The sequence below is a fragment of the Orycteropus afer genome, unplaced genomic scaffold, assembly GCF_000298275.1.
Source record: "Orycteropus afer afer isolate SDZICR_OR568_19922 unplaced genomic scaffold, OryAfe1.0 scaffold00363, whole genome shotgun sequence".
Taxonomy (NCBI): domain Eukaryota; kingdom Metazoa; phylum Chordata; class Mammalia; order Tubulidentata; family Orycteropodidae; genus Orycteropus; species Orycteropus afer.
The window spans coordinates 1,603,045-1,625,546 of record NW_006921950.1 but is presented as its reverse complement, the minus strand read 5'-3'; the positions used below and the strand labels follow the sequence as shown (position 1 = coordinate 1,625,546).

The 22,502-nt window shown below is 38.4% G+C and overlaps 1 protein-coding gene across 1 annotated transcript in view; it reads left to right on the top strand.

Annotated features, from left to right (window-relative positions):
- The window catches only part of SLC9A9 (solute carrier family 9 member A9), a 1,057,350-nt gene that overhangs the window by 880,164 nt on the left and 154,684 nt on the right, over window positions 1–22,502 (top strand). The window contains exon 14 of the mRNA XM_007952889.1: window positions 18,155–18,234. Coding sequence (XP_007951080.1) covers window positions 18,155–18,234 — 80 coding nt within the window. The remainder of the gene's footprint in view (window positions 1–18,154; window positions 18,235–22,502) is intronic.

The following is a 22,502-nucleotide window of genomic DNA, read 5'->3' as shown; positions in this document are numbered from 1 at the left end:
ACTAGTAGCAAAGTTCAACAAGACAGAAAATAACAAATGCTGGTGAGGATGAGGAGAGATTGTGACTCTCATACATTGCTGGTGGGACTGTAAAATGGTACAACCACTGTGGAAAGCAGTATGGTGATTCCTTAAAAAGTTGGAATTCAAAATACCATTTGACTCAGCCATTCCATTACTAGATATATATCCTGAAGAAGTGAGATCCAGGACAAGAACAGACATTGGCACACCCATGTTCATTGCAGCACTATTTACAATAGCCAAGAGATGGAGACAACCTAGGTGTCCATCAACTGAAGAATGCATAATGAAACAATGGTACATACATACAATGGAATACTATGCAACCCTAAAGAATAATGTAGAATCTGCAAAGCACCACATAACATGGATGAACTTGGAGGACATTATACTGAGTGAAATAAGTCAATCACAGAAGGACAAATATTGTATTAGTCCATTGTTGTGAAAAGTCAAGAAAAGGTTTCTATATGGAAGGAAATTTTCTTTGTTGGTTACCAGGGGTAGGATAGGGAACACTATTAGATAGGTAGAGGTAAGTACTGATTTGAGTGAAGAGAAGGGCAATGTACCAAATGTGAGTGATCAACATGGTGGCATTGAGGAAGAGGAAGACATAGAGAGGTACATGGATGAACCCTTCTGCATATACAGTATTGTATTGTCAGTGAAGGCAAACATAGGTGTATGGGTGGATAGATGGGTGGACAGGCTGAACTACTAGGTATGTGTATGCAGGGGCAATGTACCCAAGATCATGTATAGGGTTGGCAGACAATGGTTCTAAAAGTGTATTTGTAAATTCAGTAAGAATTCCCCGGTGTATTGTAGAGCTGATAAGGGACAAGTTTGTAGTTACTTCTTGGGCATAGCCAGCTACCCAGAGGGAGTGAGTATTTGAACCTGTGGGCTCAGGACCATAGTGGAAGGGGACATCAACCTCAATTGGCATAACATACTACACAAAACATTGTTCCACTTTCTAGTTTGGCGATTAGTGACTGGGATCTTAAAAGCTTGCAAGCAGCCATCTAGATGCAACAATGTGTCTCTCCTCCTCCAGAGCAAAGAAGAATGAAGAGAACCAAAGATTCATGGAAACAATTAGTCCAAGTGACTGGTACACCATGTGATTCTCAACCTATAGAACTATGAAACCAGAAGAACTAGATGGTGCTCAGCTACCACTGTCAACCACTCGGAGGGAGATCTATGTGGGAGATCCTGGATGGAGAGGGAGAAAAATGTGTAACAAAACTCAAAATCATTTGGAAAAAAAAAGGGGGGGGGCCAGGAATGATAGAGCTTGATGGAACCACTGAGACTATGACCCCTAGCTACCTTTCAGGTCTGGAATTGAACCCACACCTGTGACTTCCAGCTAAATAAAAGACAAGCATATGAAGTGAACATTGGGTACATACACTCCTTGGAGAGAACAATCATGGGAGAAAGAGGGTTGTTTATGCACAGGGAGACAGCTCAGGGGGCAGGAGTGCATGGATGGATGGACACAGGGAAGAGGTAACTATGGGGAGGAGTGGGAAAGGAGCTGTTGCATTGTGGCAAATTGTAGTCAATGTCACGAGACAAAATATATGTGAATTGCTGTGTGGAAAGTGAATTTGCTCTGTAAACTTTCACCCACATCACAATAAAAAAAATGTGAAATAAAATTTTAAAAAAAAATGTTGCTGAAGATAATTCAAAAACACTTGCAGTGATACATAGACAGGGAACTTGGAGGAATTCAAGCCAGATTCAGAAGAGGATATAGAATGAAAGATATCATTGCAGATGTGAGAGGGATCTTGGCTCACAGTGGAGAATAACAGAAAGATGTTTATTTGTGTTGTATTGATTATGTAAAGGCATTCCACTGTGTGTATTATTACAAATTATGAATAACATTTGAAGAATGGAAATTCATAACACTTAATTGTACTCATGAAGAACCTGTACATAGACCAAGAGGCTGTATCATTCACATAGAACAAAGGGATGGTGTGTGGTTTAAAATCAAGAAAGATGTGTATCAGTGTTACATCCTAACACCAATCTATATGTTGAGCAAATATTTCAAGAAGCTGGACTATATGAAGAAGGACGTGGCATCAGGATTGTAAGAAGATTCATGAACAATTTCTGATAAGTAGATGACACAACCTTGCTGAAAACAAAGAGGACTTGAAGCACTTACTGATGAAGATTATAGACAACAACCTTCAGTATGGATTACACCTCAACATAAAGAAAACAAAATTCCTCACAATTGGACCAACAAACAACACCCTGATAAATAGAGAAAAGATTGATGTTGTCACGGATTTCATTTTGCTTGGATCCATAATCAACATCCATGAAAAAGAGCAGTCAACAAATCAAATGGTGCATTGCATTGGGCAAATCTGCCGCAAGGGACATCTTTCAGGTGCTGAAGAGCAAAGATGTCACTTTGAGGACTAAGGTGTAACTGATTCAGGCCATGGTATATTCAGTTGCCTCATATCCATGCAAAAGCTGGACAGTGAATAAGGAAGACCAAAAATGATTGAATTATTGTGTTGGTGAATAATATTGACTACACCACAGCCTGCCAAAAGAACAAACAAATCTGTCTTGGAAGAAGTACAGCCAGAATGCTTCTTAGAAGCAAGGATGGCAAGACTTTGACTCAAATACTTTGGACCCAGTACATACTTTTGGACCAGTCCCTAGAGAAAGACACTGTGGTAGTTAAGTTTATGTGTCAGCTTGGCTGGGCTTGGTTTTGAGTGACTGGACAAGATGTAGTGATTCCCTGTGATGAGACTGGTAATCAACTCCATGGTGGAATCTGCTGTGAGTAGTGAAGTAAGTGTCTTAGGGATGTGGTCTGCTTCCAGTACATAAGAAGAAGCTTTGGCAAAGTCTCTGAGCTTCTTGGCACCCTTGGATCTTGCATTTGGCAGAGTCATCAATGAGTTGCAACCCGTTGTCTGCCAATCTTGGGACTGTTTCTGGACTTGAACTAGTGGCCTGTCATGTTGCTTGTTAATCTTGAGACTGTGCCGTTTTACTTGTTGACCTTGGCTTTATCAGCCTCAGCAACCAGCAGCTGTCTGAGTTAAGAGACACCTCCAGCTCCAGTGTGCTGTGACTAAGAGGCAGAGCTGAAGCCCAAAGTCAAGGGCCCTTCACCCAGTCCCTAGAGCTGGCACCTTGAACTTGGACTTCTTGCCTCCTAAACCATAATATACTTAATATCACATGCAAGTAAGATCTTACTGAAGATAATTCAGAAACGTTTGCAGCAGTATATTGACAGAGAACTTCCAGAGGTTCAAGCCGGATTCAGAAGAGGACGTGGAACAAGGGATATCATAGCTGTTGTCAGATGGATCTTGGCTCAAGGCAAAGAATACCAGAAAGATGTTTACTTGTGGTTTTATTGACTATGCAAAGGCATTTGATTGTGTGGATCATGACAAATTATGGATAACATTGAGAAGAATGGGAATTCCCGAGCACTTGATTGTACTCATGAGGAATCTGTACCTTGACCAGGAGGCTGTCATTCAAACAGAACAAGGGGACACTACATGGTTTAAAATCAAGAAGGGAGTGTGTCAGGGTTGTATTCTTTCTCCACACTTATTCAATCTATATGCTGAGCAAATAATCCAAGAAGCTGGACTATATGAAGAAAAACGTGGTATCAGGATTGGAGGAAGAATCATTAACAACCTGAGATATGCAGACGATACAACTTTGCTTGCTGAAAGTGAAGATGACTTAAGGCACCTACTGATGAAGGTTGAAGAATACAGTCTGCAGTATGGATTATGTCTCAATAGAAAGAAAACAAAAATCCTCACAACTGGACCAATGAGCAGCATCACAATAAATGGAGAGAAGATTGAGGTTGTCAAAGAATTCACATTGCTTGGTTCTATAATCGATGCCAACGGGAGCAGCAGTCAGGACATTAAACGACGTGTAGCATTGGAAAAGTCAACTGCAAAGGAACTGTATCAAGTGCTGAGGAGCAAGGATATCTCCTTGAGGACTAAGGTGCGCCTGACACAAGCCATGATATTTCCAATTGCCTCATATGTATGTGACAGCTGGACAATGAATAAGGAAGACCGAAGAAGAGCTGATGCTTTTGAGTTATGGTGCTGGCGGAGAATGCTGAAAGTACCATGGACTGCTAAAAGAACTAACAGATCTGTCCTGGAGGAAGTGCAGCCAGAATGCTCCTTGGAAGCAAGAATGGCCAGACTTCGTCTCACCTATTTTGGTCATGTTGTAAGAAGGGACCATTCCCTGGAGAAGGATGTCATGCTTGGTAGGGTGGAGGGTCGACAAAAGAGAGGGAGGCCTTCAGCGAGATGGATTGACAAGGTGGCTGCGATGATGGGCTCAAGTATAGCAGGGATTGTGGGGCTGGCGTGGGATCGGGCAGTGTTTCGTTCTGCTGTGCATGGGGTCGCTATGAGTTGGAAACGACTCGACGGCACTTAACAACAACAACAACAAACTATAATAGAATAAATCCCTGTTTGTTAAAGCCATCCACTCTTGGTATTCCTCTTAGAGCAGCACTTGGTAACTAAAACAGACATTAAGCTGGTAAAGTAGATGGTTAACGAAAAAGAAAAAGACCCTCAATGGAATGGATTGACAAAATGGCTGCAATAATGGGCTCCGGCATATCAACAATTGTGAGGATTGCACAGGATCAGGAAGTATTTTGTTTTGTTTATTTGTTTTCTTTTATACATAGGGTCTCTGTGAGTCAGAACCAACTCAATGGCACCTACCAACAACATCATCCTCATGGGCAACCAAAAAAAAAAAGAAAAGACAAACCAGTTACCATTAAGTCAATTCTACCTTATGGCAACCCCATATGTGTCAGAATAGAATTGTGATCTATAGGTTGGTTTGTTTTTTATTTTTATTTTTTTTAAATTTTTATTGTGATTTGGATGAAAGTTTACAAAGCAAATCCATTTTCCATACTGCAGTTTATACACATTTTGTTTCATGACATTGACTGCAATCCCTATAATGTAATAGCTGTCTTCCCACTTTCTCCCTATAGTTACCTCTTCCCTGTGTCCCTCTTTCCTATGCATTCCTGCTCCCTGAGCTATCTCCCTGTGCAAGTACTGATTGATCATTCTAAGGAGTCTATCTACCTGATGTGATGTTAACCCTACATGTCTGTCTGTTGTTTGGCTGGCAGCCACAGAAGTGAGTTCAATTTCAGGCCCAAAGGGTAACTAGGGGTCATAGTCTCAAGGGTCTCACCAGGCTCTATCAGATCAGTAAACTTGATCTTTTTTATGATTTTCAGTTTTATTCCACATTGTTCTCTCAATCTATCCAGGATCTCTTGCACTGATCCCTTTCCAATTGGTTGGCAGTGGTAGCTGGGCACCATCTAATTCTTCTGGTCTCACAGGCATATAGGCTGAGGTTCACATGGTCCACTAGTCCCTTAGACTAATTGTTTCCATTTGTTTTTCTTCATTCTTCTTTGCTCAGGACAGAGAGAGACAAATTGTTGCATCTAGATGGCTATTTATAAGCTTTTAAGACCCCACCCACTATTCACCAAAGTAGGATGTAGAACAATGTTTATATGTGGTATGTTGTGCCAATTGCACTTGATATCCCCTGTGACCATGGTCCTGAGAACACACAGGTCCAACAACTCACTCCATCAGGGTGGTTGACTGGGCCTAAGAAGTTATTATAACTTTGTCTCCTGTTAGTTTTATATATATGGACATTCTAATAGCACATACAAATATGTGGATAGAAACATCATTTGCCAACCTTATATATGGTCATGGGTATATTCCTTCCCTTTTGCCTACACATGCCTGATCATTCAGCTTGTCTACCCATCTATTTATCCATAGACTAATGTTGGTTATCATTTTTAGTAACTGATTTTTTGGAAGTAGATCACCAGGTCCTTCTTCCAAGACACCTTGGGTAAAATCCAACCTCTGCCTTTGCAGTTACCAAGCAGCCAAGCACATTAACAATCTGCACCACCCAGAGACTTCAACATTGTATAACACTAATATAATTGCCACTTCGGCTTCATTCTATTGACCAAAAAAATATTACAAGGCCATCCTAAAAAAAAAAAAAAAAAAGATGTGTAAATATACAATTCCTCTTTATTCAAAAGAACATCAAAGTTATATGGCAATGGCCATGGATATAGAGAAGAATGGAAAAAGTGGGACTTTTAATGCAATTAATCAACTGTGTAGATCATTGGACCAAGGAAAAAACTTGGACTTTTTTTCAGTAATCTGTAAAATTTCAGTCTTGGAATATATTGAGGCTTATTTTATGATTCCAATTGGGCTATATTGGGGAATATTTCGTGTGTACTTGAAAAATGTACAGGTATTCCTGATTTACAATGTGGTTCTATTCCGACAACACTATCATAAGTAAGTTCTGAATACCTCTCCTTTTTTTTAGTTTTTGTTATTATTGCTTTTTATTATCAGTATCTTTATAAATCCAATCTTTATCTTTTGGGGTTAGAAACATTACATATAAACTTACAGATATATTTTAATACATACACATATACATAAAAGCCTACAAATAATAAAATAAACAGATGGTTATAAATGTGGTTTGTTATAACTTGTCTATATTGTAAATTGAGGACTACCTGCATATTCTGCATCTGTTTGAATGCTACACCAAACAACTGCAGAATGCAGTTCAGCAAGTGCAATTATGTCAAGTTGATTTTGTCTACTTGTTTCAATTACTGATAAAATCTCCACCTGTCATTGAGGATTTGCCTAATTCTCTCTTTAGTTTTATTGAATATTGCTTTATTTGTTTCAGAACTTTTTGCTAGACAGAGAATTGGAGTTGGAAGTCTTTTTATATTTTTCTCTCTCTCAACACATTGAAAATTCATTTCATTGTTTTCAGGCCTCCATTGTTTCTGATGGAAAGCCAGTAGTATATTTTTGTTTCTCAGAACATAATATGCCCTCTAGATCCTTTTAAATTTTTTTCTTTCTGTGTCTTTGGTTTTCAGAGATTTGGTTATTATATGTGTAGTTAGTTTTTTTTTGTATTTATCCTGATTTGGGTTCACTGAGCTTCTTAAATGTCTAGGTTGATAATTTTCATTAAACTTGAGAAATATTCAACCATTATTTCTTCAAACATTTTTGTTTGTTTGGTTGGTTTTGTTCTCCATCTCCCTCTATTCTCTTTCCAACACTCCAGTAACTGGAGCATGGGATCATGGACTTTTTTTTTTTTTTTTTTTTTTCCATACATCACTTAGTCTCTTGTTTCTTTTTGTTCTGCAAATTAAATAATTTTTAATGATCTCTGTTCAAGTTAACTGTTACTTTTTTCTGCAGTGTCCAATCTGCCCTTAAACCAATCCAATTATTTTCTCTTTTAGATATTACAGTTTTGTTCTAGAGTTTCCATCTTGTTCTTTTTATAGTTTACATTTCTCTGCTGAGATTTCCTATCTTTGCCCTTGTTGCATCTATCTCTTTCTTTAAATACATTAGCATATTTTTACAGCTATTTTAAAGTCCTTTACCGTTAATCCAACATCTGGGTCATCCCAGGGTCTGCTTCTATAGAACAGTTTTTCTTGAATGAAGGTCATATTTTTCTGCACCTTCCTGTGTCTAGCAATTTTAAACTATATGCTGGAAATTATGAATATTATGTGTAGCAAGTCTGGATTATGTTGTCATCCTATAAAGGATGATGAATTTTATTCAGTCAGGCAATTACAATTTTGTGAGGTTTCGTTTTATACTTGCTTGGACTGATCTATTTTCATTTTGTCCTTAGTTTTAGGTCATGATTCTTATTTAAAACATCATCCTTACTCATAAAGCATACCTTTTTGGGGTCTCTACAGAATAGCTGACTTTCCACTTTGATTGGAATGAACTCCAGTGTTTCTTAGTGCTGTGTGATCTTAGTGTCACTATTTATTTCTCAGCTCTCTGTTCAACTGCTCTCTGAAAGATCTTGTGAAATTCAACCTGTTCATGCATATCTCAGTCTTCAGCCAAAGACCTGAGGAAACATGTGCATAGACTCCTGGGTGCCTTCTCTGCCCAGCTCCTTTCTGCTGTAAAAAAAAAAATTATAGCCACTTCAACACATCTGAAGTCCAATCTCTAGCTCTTCAATTTAGTGAGATAAATTACTTGGACTGTCTCTTCCTCCACAGCAATTGGGAAAGGGCCTCCAGGCAAAGAGCCAGGGAGAATATGAGGGTCACCTCATTTGTTTCCCTTTTCTTGAAGATCATAGTCCCTTGCTGTCTTTTATCCAATGCCTGAAATAATTTAACTACGTATATTGCGCAGTTTTCTGGTTGTTTGTGAAGGGGAGGTAAGTCTAGTACTAGTTATTTTATCATAACCAGCCATTATATATTTTGAAAATGATTTTACAGTGGTTTTCTAGGATGTAACATTGTTTTGTTTTCAACAAATATAGAACACTATATGATAGAATAACAAGTTTAAATGTGAAATTCATATCTTTGCTTTCAAGTTTGTGGTTTTGGGTGCTGTCACATGAGCTATCATCTTCTTGTTCCCAGCCTCAATTTCCTTTAGTGTATATGTGTGTGTGCATATGTTATACAAAACCAAACTCACTGCCATTGAGTCATTTTTGACTCATAGCAAACCCTCCGTGGGTTTCTGAGGTGGTATCTCTACAGAAGTAGATTGCCCAATCTTCCTTCCGAGAAGTGGCTGGTGGGTTTAAACCACCAGTCTTCTGGTTAGCAGTAAAATCCCTTAGGCACTATACCACCAGAGCTCTCCACATATGTTATGTTGTTGTTATGTGCCGTCGGGTTGGACCCAACTCATAGAGACCCCTCCTTGGATTTCTGAGGCGGTATCACTATGGAAGTAGATTGTCCAACTTTCCTTCCAAGGAGTGACTGACTGGTGGGTTTGAGCCACCAGCCTTCTGGTTAGCAGTCAAGTACCTTAGATACTAAGGATACCAGAGATACCAGAGCTACATATATGTATAAAAAAAATTAGTGCAATAACTAAATTATACAACAAATCAGGCATTAGTAAGAATAATGTGAAGCAGGTACAATAAGAAGATGTGAACTTTCTCTTATCTCTGAGTTGGTCCATCCTTTAATGCCTTTGCACTCAACTTTTAAACTGTAGCATGAACATGTTGGACACAGGATAATTTTCTGTATATTTTTAAGAAGGAAAATATGTCTTCTACACCTCAAATATGTTACCTTTGTGAAAATACTTTGTAAAGTCTTGATTTATACAAATATAGGCAAAGGTTTGCAAGGCCTCCTCATTCTATTACCTCTTTTCAACTCCCACTCCATTGCCTTCCACATCTAGAATTTATGATTCCAGTATATAATTGTATTAGCTTTTTATTGTAACAAGTTATCCCAAAATTTAGGGCTTAAAATAGCAAATGCTTGTTATTGCACAGTTCTTATGGGTCAGGAATTTGAAATAAACTCAGGATTCTCATGAGGTTCAGCCAGAACTAAAGTAGTCTGAAGGCTTGACTGGGACCAAAGGGTCCACTTCCACTATGGCCAACATGTCTATTGGCAGGGAGATTCAGTTACCTGCCACACAGGCATCTCCACAGAGCTGCTTGAATGTCCTTACAACAAGGCAGCTGACTTACCTCAGAGTGAATGGTTCAAGAGAGACAGCGAGGAGGCTTTCTCATGGCCTTGTCTTGAACATGATTATTTTGGTTACATAGTACTGCTCTGATAAGAATATACCACAAATGTGTTGGCTTGAACAAACAGGAGTTTATTCTCTTACAGTTTGGAGGCTGTAAGTCCAAGTTCAAAGTGCCAGGCTCTAGAGGCTGGGTGAAAGCCCCTCAACCTTGGGGTCCAGCTCTGCCTCCTGCTCCTGGTCCACTGGAGCTAGAGGCATTTCTTCACTCAGACAGCTGCTAGCTGCTGAGACTGACAAGCCCAAGGTTGACAAAGAAAAAGGCACAGTCCCCATGTTACCAAACCACATGGCAGGCCATTAACTCAAGTCCATTGAAAGTCCCAAGATTGGCAGAGCATGGCAGGCTGCTGAACAGCAACATGGCTATATGCAGGATTCAAGTGTGCCATAAGCTAGAGACCATTCCCAAAGCTGTTTCTTATACACAGGAAGTGGACCACATACCCAAAGGCAACTACTCAACTGCTCACAGTATATTCCTCCACGGAGTTGACTACCAGTCTTATCATGGGGTATACTACAGCCAGCTGCCCAGCCACTCAGCCAGGACCAGCCAAGTTGACACACAAATTTAACCACCACAATGATACACCATAACTTCTGTCAAATTCTATTCATTAGAAATAAATCAGTAAGTATAACCCAAACTTAATAAGAAGGAAAATTACACTCTGTCTTTTAAGTGAGAAATATCAAATAATTTGTGGATATATATTTAAAGCCATCACAATTTTATATTATATTTACCTGAGTGAAACAATTTCTTTTTCCCTAGATTAACTTGGAACTGCTATACAGACAAAGGCATGTGAACAGGCCCTATTCTATGGCTCTTTGTAGCTAAGCCATGAGCTTAGGTCATCTTGTAGTATACCTGTTATGTCTGTGTGTCGTCTTAACAGTTTTTCCCATCCTTGACTAGTTTTATCCTTCATTTTTTCCCCTCAAGTATGTATTTTCTGACTTTACCATCTTGGGAACATTCATGGATTTATCTTGTTATGGGAAAAGTAAGATTATTTGCATAAAATACACTCTATGTGGAGGTTAAGAAATAATGATTTGCCTTTTAAACTGAAAATTTGAGGGAAAAAATGCCTATTTGACCCCCAATTATACTGTGCTCTTTCATCAGAATCAAGACATTCTTCTCACTGGAAGTACAGAATCTGGTCCTCTCCTTGATAATTAGAAAATCAAGGCAATAAACTTGAAGTTACAACATAAATACAGTCCAAATTGGGGGAGGTGGTAAGGTGAAAGTTCTACCACCAAATTTCATTCATATGTAATATCTAAAAAATGTCTTTTAGAGCTTACAAGGAGATCTATGGATTTCTTGTAATAATTATTTGTCTGTGTTATTATTCCATGCAACTTCCAATGACAATAATATTGTGAAATCTTAAGATATGAGAAGAAAAATTCTCTCACTCTCTGTTGAATTCCCCTGAAATAAGGAATAATCCTACATGATTATCCCAGAGCAGAGTTCATCCATTCACTTACAAAGGCCTCATATTTGAATATTGACAGAGGATTGTATTTACATTTGCTTAGTTCTTTTTCATTACAGTTAATACAACAAAAATTCCCTTCTTTCTTCAGTGCCTGGTTTTCACACATATTTGGCCAAAGCCTTTTGTTTTCTCTCAGGGGTTCAAGTAAATATAAAACAAAGAGTACCTTGGTAATTCTCCTAATGCTCCTTCTCTTTGGTGATGCTAATGGTGAGGAGGTCACTTAAAAGATAACAACCAATGGTACAAGCACTATGGAAAACAATCTGGCCCTTCCTCTAAAAGCTAGAGATAGAAAAACCTTATGATCCAGCAATTCCACTCCCAAGTATATATCCTAGAGACATAAGAGCAGTGACACAAATAGACATATCCACACTTTTGTTTATTGCAGCATTATTCACAATAGAAAAATGTAAACAACCTAGTGCCTATCAATGGATGTGTGGATAAACAGATTGTGGTACATGCATAGAATGGAATACTGCACAACTATAAAGAATAGTGAGGAGTCCTCAAAACATCTTATAATGTGGATGAATCTGGAGAACATTACACTGAGTGAAATAAGTCAATCACAAAATGATAAATATTGTATGGTCTTATTATTATAAAAAGTTAAGAATAGATATACATACAGAAAGCAAAGTTCTCTGATGGTTGTTACCAGGGATGGGAAAGAGAGGGAGGGTAATAACTTCTAGATAGCATACACTTGTTACTTTTGGTGATTTCACCCAAATATGGGCACAACTTGACTGAGGCAGATGAAAATACTAAGAAGTACACAAGAAAAGTGACAATTTTGGAAAATGCTCTAGTATATACAATTTTTCAACAACTGTAAAAACAACCAAAAAATATATATGTGTGGTTACATAGGTAGGTATGGATTCATATATGTGTATAACAAAGCAAATGGAAGTAAATGCACTTGGGTGCATAAGTCTATCTATAGGCATATATATATATGTTTGTATGTGTCGCATAGCATAGTGCCTAAGGCACTTGACTGCTAATCAGGAGGCTGGCAGTTCAAACCCACCAGCCACTCCTCAGAAGAAAGGTTGGGCAATCTACTTCTATAGTGACAGCGCCTTGGAAACCCAAAGAGCGGTCGCTATGAGTTGGGCAGACTCGATGGCACATAACAACAATGACAATATATAACAAACCACATAGGGGACATTTCCCAGAGGCTTTGTAGGTATATCCAAACCACTCGCAGGATTGGTTTACAGAGTTAAAAAGTTTGGGACCATAGTCTTAGGAGACAACTTAGTCAATTGACATATCATAGTTCTCAAAGATAATATTCCACATCCTAGTTTGGTGAGAAGCATCTGCATCTTAAAAACTTGCAAACAGCTATCTAAGGTACAACTATTGATTACTTGTATGAAGCAAAAGAGAATGAAGGAAATCAAAGCCTCAAAGAAGAAGTGAGTCCATGGGACTAATAGCCCACACAAACCACAGTCTTTTCTAACCTGAGACCAGAGGAACTGGATGGTCCCTGGCTACCACTAGTAATTCTTTTGATCAGAGACAATAGAAGGTCCTGAATATAATGGGAGAAAATGTAGAACAAAATTTAAATTCCTTAAAAAAAAAAAGGCCAGACCTACGGGACCAATAGAGACTAGAGGAATTCTCAAGAAAATCATCCCGAGACAGCCTTTGAAATTGGAATTGAAGATGTTTCTGCAAGTCACCTTTCAGCCAAATAATAGGTTGGCTTATAAAATACAATATCACTTATGAGTAATATGCTTCCTTAAACAATTAACTAGGAGCTCTGGTACCATAGTGCCCAAGGCACTTGACTGCTAACCAGAAGGCTGGTGGTTCAAAGCCACTCCTCGGAAGGAAGATGGGTCAATCTACTTCTGTAGTGATATCGCCTCAGAAACCCAAGGAGGAGTCGCTATTATTCAGGTCTGACTCGAGGACACATCACAACAACAACAAACAATTAACTATATGAGACCAAATGGTCAACAGTTACCCAAAAGCAAAATGAGAAGGAAAGGTGGGCTAGGGAAGCCAGATCAATGGAAACAGAACAAACAGAATGTAAATAATGAGAAAGCTGATGCATTATAAAAATTGTTACCAATGATATGGAGCAATAGTTATAAAAATTGTTAAAGGGGAACCTAATTTGCTGTGTAAACTTTCACCTAAAACACAGTAAAATGTTATTTAAAAAATAAAATAAAATGACCAACATATCTGTGGGTGGGAGTGGGGGTAGGAGGAAGATAAGTACACACTCTCTACTTGCGCCGTCACTTCCCAACCTCTGGTCTATTCCCTTTGGGTAAAGAGAAAAAAAGAAAGATATCAAATGCCCCAATTGTTTTTAAATTTTCCCAGAAATAGAGGATAATAAAGGAGCCGGATCATTCTGCTTCTTAGAAGTATCAAGGACAAATAAAAGTCGAAATGCAATATACTTGGATCCACAGATCCATTTACAGCTGAGAAGCACACAGCTCAGAGTTGGTGAACGTATTATTATTAAACAGTAGAGAGTCAGATCTCAGATCTTGGTCTTCAGTCTCTAGGTCTAATGCGTATTCCAACATGCACACCACCTCCCCTTTGGGATGAAGGAACTCAAAGAGAAGAAATATTGTTAGTAATAAAGAAAAAATATCACCACATTACAGATACTACTTCTGATGTCTGTTCATCTCAATTGTCCTTGGGGTGTGAGTTGATCTCTGCCTCAGAATAATCCAGGTAGATTGATGCTGCCTGCTGTCTTCTGCCCATCTGGACCCTCCCAGGGGTCTGCTCTTTGTGCTGCCTCATCAGATACCTTCCATGTTCCAGGGTGACAGCAAAGGCCTGCCTTCCTTTGGCACATTTATCTTCAACCCCCAGTGCGCAAGCAGAACACACACTAGACTAACTCATTTATTTCTACTCAATTTATTGATGGCCTTTCATAAGCAAGTTATTAAGTCATCAATAACTTCAGAGAAATAAATGAATCGATCCAATAGATCTGGGCCAATAGATATTTAAGATACACACTTAAAATTTCATCTAGGATCAGCAGAAAAGTCAATGCTGGGTCATCACTGGGGTATTTTCCCCACCTGGGAAAATATACTCCACAAATATTTTCTTCTAATTAGACTTCAGTTTATTTCTCTCCAAAGTAGTGAAATGAATAACACCTCCAGTCCCTGAAGGAAAATAAAGTTTAAAAAAAAAAAAAAAAAAGACTACATGAGTCAACATTTTTCCAAAATCCTACTAATATGTGTTGCTCCCATCAGCTGAAAAAATATCCCTGGAAGGTTTTCTGGAAGTAGCTTGTGAGCACTTTCAGGAGTGGCTGTGAATTCCAACATATTCCCCTCAAGAAGTAAAATAAAAAAGGAGAGGAAAAGCAGGGAAAATTTCTAAGATCTTGGGAAACCCTTGAAACCAGTGCCTACCAGTCTATAGAAATTCCTGATGTTGAGTTTCGTTTCTACAGGGACACTTCCAAAGTCATAACAGTTCACCCAGTTGAGGGGAACCATGTATTTTCATTATGTTTGGGGATATATCTGGCTGCTCTATCTCACCCTCCATGGGCACCCCAGTATTTTGATTTCATGCCCCTGTTCAGATACCCCTTTGCCCTAGTCTGTTCCCTATTTACTTCCTGGAGCCCCATCCAGTTGAGAGGAATCTTGGCTGCCAAGGCACTATAGTGTGATTTGAAACCTCTCCCTGCCCCAGATGCCTCAGTTTTCTCATCTATAAAATAGGAATAATAATGGAACATACTTCATCCAATTGTTATGAGAATTAAATGAGTTAATATGTGGAAAACACTATGGTACATACTAAGTAATCAAGAAATGACACCTGTCCTTGTTTTCATTAATAAAAATATAATATTTTCCATATGATTAATACTTAGAGGCCAGGCTACCCAATTTCCTCAATTCATTTTATGAACAAGGAAACTGCAACACAGTGAGGTTAAGGAACCTAATATAGAATGTCTGTGCTTTCCAAAATTTAAAGACTAAGTAAGGTATCAGCAGAAAGAACATGGTCTCTAGAGCCTAGGAGTCCTGGTTTCAAATTCCAGCTGTGCTACATGCTAGCTGTGGAACTTTGTGCCCATTTCTTCCTTTCTCTGGGCTTCTCTAGGTCCTCATCTGCAAAATAGATATAATACAACCTACCTTGCTGGATTTTTGTGAAAATTACAAAATAGCGACTGAAGAACTTAATGACAGGATAATGTGGCTTGCACATTGCCTAGGATTTAAAGAGTATTCAACAGCTGGCGATTCCACCATTGAGAGCATCCTTCAGCTGGGCTGTGACCTGTGGGTGCTAGCATCCTGGTCTCCTGGCTGCCAGTCAAGCTCACCACTAAACCCCCCTGACTTCATTAAATAAATGAAAAACAGGAATTTGATGACATTTCTTTTTATCAGTTTTTCCTTAATGATAATCTTGTAGATATTATCAGCCATTAAAATTTCCTGTTCTTATTGATGGAGAGAGTTCTTATTGTTCTTAAGGAAAAGGAAAGGAAAAAAGAAGAAAATCCCCATGTTGGCCCAGAGCTTTTTCTAAGTGGGGTAGTTTAACATGAGCAGTTTCATTCTGCCAGCTGAACCACAACATGCTGTGCCTGTTGGAGAGATGGTGACTCAGAAACAATTTACAAAGATGGTGAAGAAAACACTGTTTGGAGCAGTGATTTTGCAAATATGACACCTTTGAGCAGAAATAGCTAGAGAAAGGTGAGCGGAAAGATAGAAATTGGAGTGGACACCCTGGTTTCCTGTTTTAAAAATATGCTGAATAATTCTAACTCTATAGGGAGCTCTGGTAGCATAGTGCCTAAGGCACTTGACTGCTAACCAGAAGGCTGACAGTTCAACCCACCAGCCACTCCTGAGAAGGAAGATGGGGCAATCTACTTCAGTAGTGATACTGCCTCGGAAACCAAATGAGGGGTTGCTATGAGTCAGGTCCAACTCGATAGCATATAACAACAACAACAACAGGGCATGACACTCCATTTCTATCAAAAAACAGAATTCTATGGCGTTCTAGTGTCCAAAAGATAATAGGTGTCCTACAGTGGGGATTGGTGATGGAAGATGGGTTCTACATGACAAGTACATTTCAGAAATGGTTCCCTTTTGAAGATTTACAATGTTTATATCTAAACTAAAGACTCTGAGAAGTTCTGCATTTAAGAAACCTGTTCAGTGCTGTTGAACTTATTCTTTCTGAATGTTTGGTACAGAATTCCTATCAGCATCATGTAAAACAGTGGCATACTAAAGAACAATGTTTAAGAAACTGTAAGTTTTGCAAATTAGAGATCTTAAGACAACTGATGAAGTATGCAAATTTGAGTTTTCATTTCATTGTGAGTCTCCATTTCAACCCTTAGGCAAAGGATAAATGACTTAATAAAAATGGACCGTGTTTTACTTTCTTGTTTTCTTATGTCATTTGTGAGTGACACAACTACAGCATCTACTGACAGACATATGTTCTGGAAGCCAGCATACGGCCCTTTGTGTCCAGGTATTTAGCATTAATCAACAATGGAAATGGCTGAAAAGGGCAAATAAAATAAAAGAATAAAATGAAAACAAATCACTTTGGTCTAACCTGAGGGCTGCCTTTGATACAGTGATTGGATTGCCTTTGTTCTCCACGTGTCATCATGTCGACATTATTACTAGACTGAGAATTCTTGATACAGTTTTGGGATGGAAAATGTGAGCATGAAAAACAATGAAATCCACATTAAGATATAAATGCTTTTAATGATGGGAATAATTATAACCAATTGAAGCTTGGAATTCACTTCTCTTACTATGCAAAATGAAATTCACAAAAGGACTAAAAGTGTCACTGAATATCCTTCATACCACATTTAATGTTCATTATCATCTATCTCTAAAGTTCACAAAATATTTCACCTTCTTTCCTTTTTCCCGCATGTTCATTCTCTGTTCTCACATTTAAAAAAAAAAAAAAAAAAACAAAAACCTGCCATCAAGTCAATTCTGTCTCCTAGTGACCCTATAGGACACAGTAGAACTTCCCCATGGGATTTCCAAGGCTCTTTATGTCTCTCCTGAAGAATGGCTAGTGAGTTGGTTAGCAGTGAGAATCTTAACCACTGTGCCACCTTGTTCTCACATAAGCACCTATCAAATACTTTCTCTCTCTCTTTTATTCCTTCTTAATATCTTTTCTTCCTCCCTTTTTCTGTGGCCATTGTGGGATTAAAAAAAAAAAAATAGACAACAATTATTATAGACTTCTTATGAGGAATATCTATTTCAAAACTCTTACAAATATAAACAGGAAGATATCAAAAACTAACCACAGCTTTTGGAAGCAATCTATCAAAAACAATGAATGAAAACTAGTGTAACAATTATTAGACAGTAATCATCCCTTTAGTCCTGACCTTTTGGTAAGCATAAATAAATTCCATCTAAAAATGACATAAGTAAACTGTGGAATTCCCACAACAGCAATCTGACAGAAATATCACTTTTATTGATGTCAAAAAAAATGGCATTTCTTAGCTGTTTAATAAAATTTGGATTATTAAGAAAAGTAGGTGTTGAATTATGCCATAAGAGCCCCGTCCACAGGGCAAGGTCTATGAGCTCATTCTTTGGCAACCACTTCACCAATTAGATGAATATGTCTGTACCTAGATTTTTTTTTCCCATAATTAGTTAAATTTAATTTGGTTTGACATATTTTTATATTGAAATGTGTTCTATTACTTATTCAATGTCTTTTTTGATTGTTTCTCCCCAGGAAGCAAATGGCTTTGATAAAAGCAGGACAAAAGCAGAGAGTGCTTGGCTCTTCAGAATGTGGTATGGCTTTGACCACAAGTATCCTTTGATATGATCTCTCAAATACTGCCGCATGGCAGAGGATAACTTCAGTGCTTAACCATTGAGGTATGCGCTCCTGCTCGTCAAAAAGCTCAGAAAGGTAAAACAAATTCATAGCCATACTTACAAAAAAAAAGAATGGTTTCAAAAAAATGAAAAGCTGTGAACATCCGTGCTTTAGTGTCACAAAAAATCTCAGGGTCAAATATGTTTGGTCTGTTTATGGCAATCTAATATTTTCTAATGTCAGATGATAATAATCACAAGGATTGAAGAACTAACCTATTTTATTGTCCTTCTCCTTCTGTAGTAAATATTCTACTTCTGGTCAAGTTGGTGTTGAACGAACAGTCTCTTTGGTCAGGGTGACCCAGAAAAATCTCTTGCACCTGTCTCCCAAGAACCTATTTGTGTGCTTTTCATGCTGTGGCAAAAAAAAAAAAAAAAAAAGAGGGGATCAAGGAGAATGAGTCTGGTTCATCAAATTATAAAACAGTGGTGCTTTGTTTTCCTGGCAAACTTGAGGTGTTTCTTTTTTCCCCAGTGAAGAACAATTTTAAAATTTTAGCATATGTCAGTGTAGATATAGTAGCTCAGATCCACCTGGCCCTCCCCTGTGGTTGGAAGGGCTGAGAAGTCAGGGCTGAAGGATTTTGCCCTTGTGAGCTTTAGGAAGCACTCCATCTCTAATCCAAGGCCAAAGGTGCCATAGAAGAAAGAAAGGACTGCTCTGAAACTTGAATGCATTGGGGCCTTTGTAGCTAGTTTTCCACACTCACAAGTCTGTATCCTTTCAGGGAGAAAATTACAGTCCCTAGGTGATTTTAAGCACATAAGCAATGATTAAAGTCACAGCAGATCAGTGGAGGAGGAAGAAGGATTAAAACAGGGGAAAAAATCCAAAGAATAGACAAAGAAGAGCAGGTAAAAATGGGAAGGGGAGATGAGGCAAGTAAAATACAAGAAATTCACAGTAGGAAGGAAAGAAAAACAAATTAGAGAAATGACTGTGGAGAATAGAAAAAGAAATTAAGAAAGATGCAAAGGCAACCAATTGACAATTGTAGAGATAAGCCAAATGAAAAGAATGTAATAATTAGCAATTCTGCAAAAGAAGAGCTTTCCAAGAATTGCAAAATGGTGATATAGAAGATAGAGGTTTTTTGAGATTACAGTTTTGTTTTTCTAAAACTCTGTAGCCTAGTGCCTAAGACACTTGACTGCTAACCAGAAGACTGCCAGTTCAAACCCACCAGCCACTCCTCAGAAGGAAGATGGGGCAATCTACTTCCATAGTGATACTGCCTTGGAAACCCAAGGAGGGGTCGCTATGAGTCCGGTCCAACTCGACGGCACATAACAACAACAACAACAACAACTGTTATCTATGGTCAAATATCTTGCCTCACTCAGTCTTAAACTTGTATGGTTACCGTGTAGGTTGCCAACCACCTTAAAAACAGTTCACCATAGAGATTCTGGTAGTAATCTTGGGTGGCACAGATGGTTAATTTCTAGACTACTAATCAGAAGTTTGGCAGTTGAGTCCACTCAGAAGTGTCTCAGAAGAAAGACCTCCCATTGTACTTCCAAAGCATCACTGCTACTGAAAACCCCATGGAGTGTGTTTCTACTCCTAGCATGTGAGGTTGCCATGATTTGGCATCAACTCTATGGCAACTGGTTTGATTTGGGTTTTGGAGGATCTGGTACCTACCAGCAGACTCTCAGGTCTAAGAGAAGCTGGTTTTTAGAAGTTTATGTTAGCTTATGCTCCTGGTTGATTACTCATCTGGAAACTAAATTTGACCCTGCCATTGCTTCTAAGTATCAGATAACCAAATTGTATTAAATTATGTATAACAATTTGATAGAAGAGCTGCTTGGTTATAATGAAAGGCACAGTACGAAAATAAAAAATGTGATAAAAGATGCTTTTGTTCAAGTTATGATAGAGCTGTGAGGAAGGCTTTACAATGAAGAAAAGGAATAGCTTGGATAAAAATAACTGGGAACCTAGAAAATGAACATGGGAGCCCACACAAATATTTAGCTGAGAGCAGTGACACTAAATTCAGATGATGTCATAGTTTTTGTCTCACTTTTTACCACAGGTCTATTTCCATGTGACTATGGGCAATCTACTTCTATAGTGATACTGCCTTGGAAACCCAAGGATGGGTAGCTATGAGTTGGGTCTGACTCGACGGCACATAACAACAGCAACATAGACAGACTAGGAGGGCCAGTGGCATAGTGCCTAAGGCATTTGAGGTATTTTGTATGGGAGCTCTGGTGGAGTAGTGTCTAAGGCATTTGACTGCTAACCAGAAGGCTGGCAGTTCAAACCCATCAGCCACTCCTTGGAAGGAAGATTGGACAATCTACTTGTAGAGATACTGCCTTGGAAACCCAAGGAGGGGTTACTATGAGTCAGGATCAATATACATATATATATATATATATATATATATATATATATATATATATATATATATATATGTAGAGAGAGAGAGTATGTAGAAAGAGATTTATTTTATTTCAAGAATCAGCTTATGTATTGTGGAGGCTGGCAAATCTGTAATCTGTAAGGCTGACTGGTGGGCAGGCTGAAACTCTTAGGGGCTGATGCTTCAGCCTTGAGGCAGAATGTCTTCTCCCTCAGTGAAACCTTGGTTTTACACTTAAGGGCTTTCAACTAGGTAGATTATTGGATGAGGCCTACTCATGTTGTTAACGATAATCTCCTTTACTTAAAGCCAACTAATTGTAGATGTTAATTATATCTCCAAAACACCTTCACTGCACCATTAATGCTTGATCAAATTAATGCTTGATCAAATAAATGGTAGTATAGTCTCACCAAGTTGATGCCTAATATTAATCATCACAACACCCAGTTCACATTTAATTTATGCCCAGTATTCAGACCCAAGAATAGAAGGACCCTCTTAATTCACTACACACAAATGCTAAGAACTCAGCAACCAACTGAAAAGTTAGTGTTTCAAACCCACCGAGAGGTGCCTTGAAAGAAAGGACTGCTGATCTCACAAGATAATATAGGAGAATCAAAGTAATGAAGATTAACATTAAATTATAGTGAACAATGACCAAGAACTGTGTCAAATGTTTTGACTCCTCAGGAGGCTGGGAGGGTCTAGAGAACACAGTGCAACACAAATGGGCTGATAAGTGCACTCACCCCTCTTAAAACAACCTGACCTCCCTATCCTAGAGCATTTCTGGAAGGCTATGGTATTAACATAGATATTTGTTTAAGGTTTTATTTTGATTTAATGTGTGCAATATCTCTGAGTCGTGCAATACCAAGAAGAATTTGAGAAATGGGGGAATGAAAAAGGGAAATTTTGTTACTAAGCACTGATGATTTGCCATTGAACATAACATTTCACATAATTCTTTTAACCACCTCTTTCTGTGAAAGAAACTGAGTGCTAAAGGACTGAAGTAAGTTTCTTAAGATCCCATAGCTAATAAGTTTCAATTCCATGAATCTATCTCAGTCCAAATTCCAGAAATATACTTAAATGAACTTTAATGTTGACAGCTCTATGTCTGTGATATCCCTTATTCTACGTGCAAAACCCCATGTCTCAATATGTTCGTAAAGTCACCATTAAGGTAATGAATATGAATATGAAGTCTTATATTATATGGACACAGCTCACATGTCCTCAAGCATGTGTTGAAAATATATATGGTATTAACAAAGGTAGGGTCCCCACCAGGCTTGGTGACCCAGAGAGAAGCCCATAAATGAGTCTACAAGTTCCTGAGTCAGATCTTCAACTTCACAGGGACAGTAAGTTAGCCATGCTGAAGACACGAAGTGTGGTCTGTCTCATAGAGATGGACTTACTCTAGCCAAGGAGATAGAAGTATAAACCAGACACCAAATTCCTAAATCATCATATTCCCATGGAGAAATATCCTTTACCAGTGAGGAGAAGGCTCAAGTCACAATCTGCTTCCTAGTGTCCTTCTGTCCTCCTTTCCTACCTCTTGCTATTTGGCTACCCCGGACTTGAGCAGATATACCAAGCATGTTCCTGCTTCCAGATCTTTCCACTGGCTGTTCCCTCTGCCTGGATACTCTTCCCTCAGACATCTGCATGCCTCATTCCCTCATCTCTTTCTTTCAGTTTGTCAGTGAGACATAGTCCTGGCTCCATATTTGAATTACCAGCTCCAACATGAGCACTCCTTCAACTCTTGCCAGTTTTACTTTTTTTTTTTTTTTT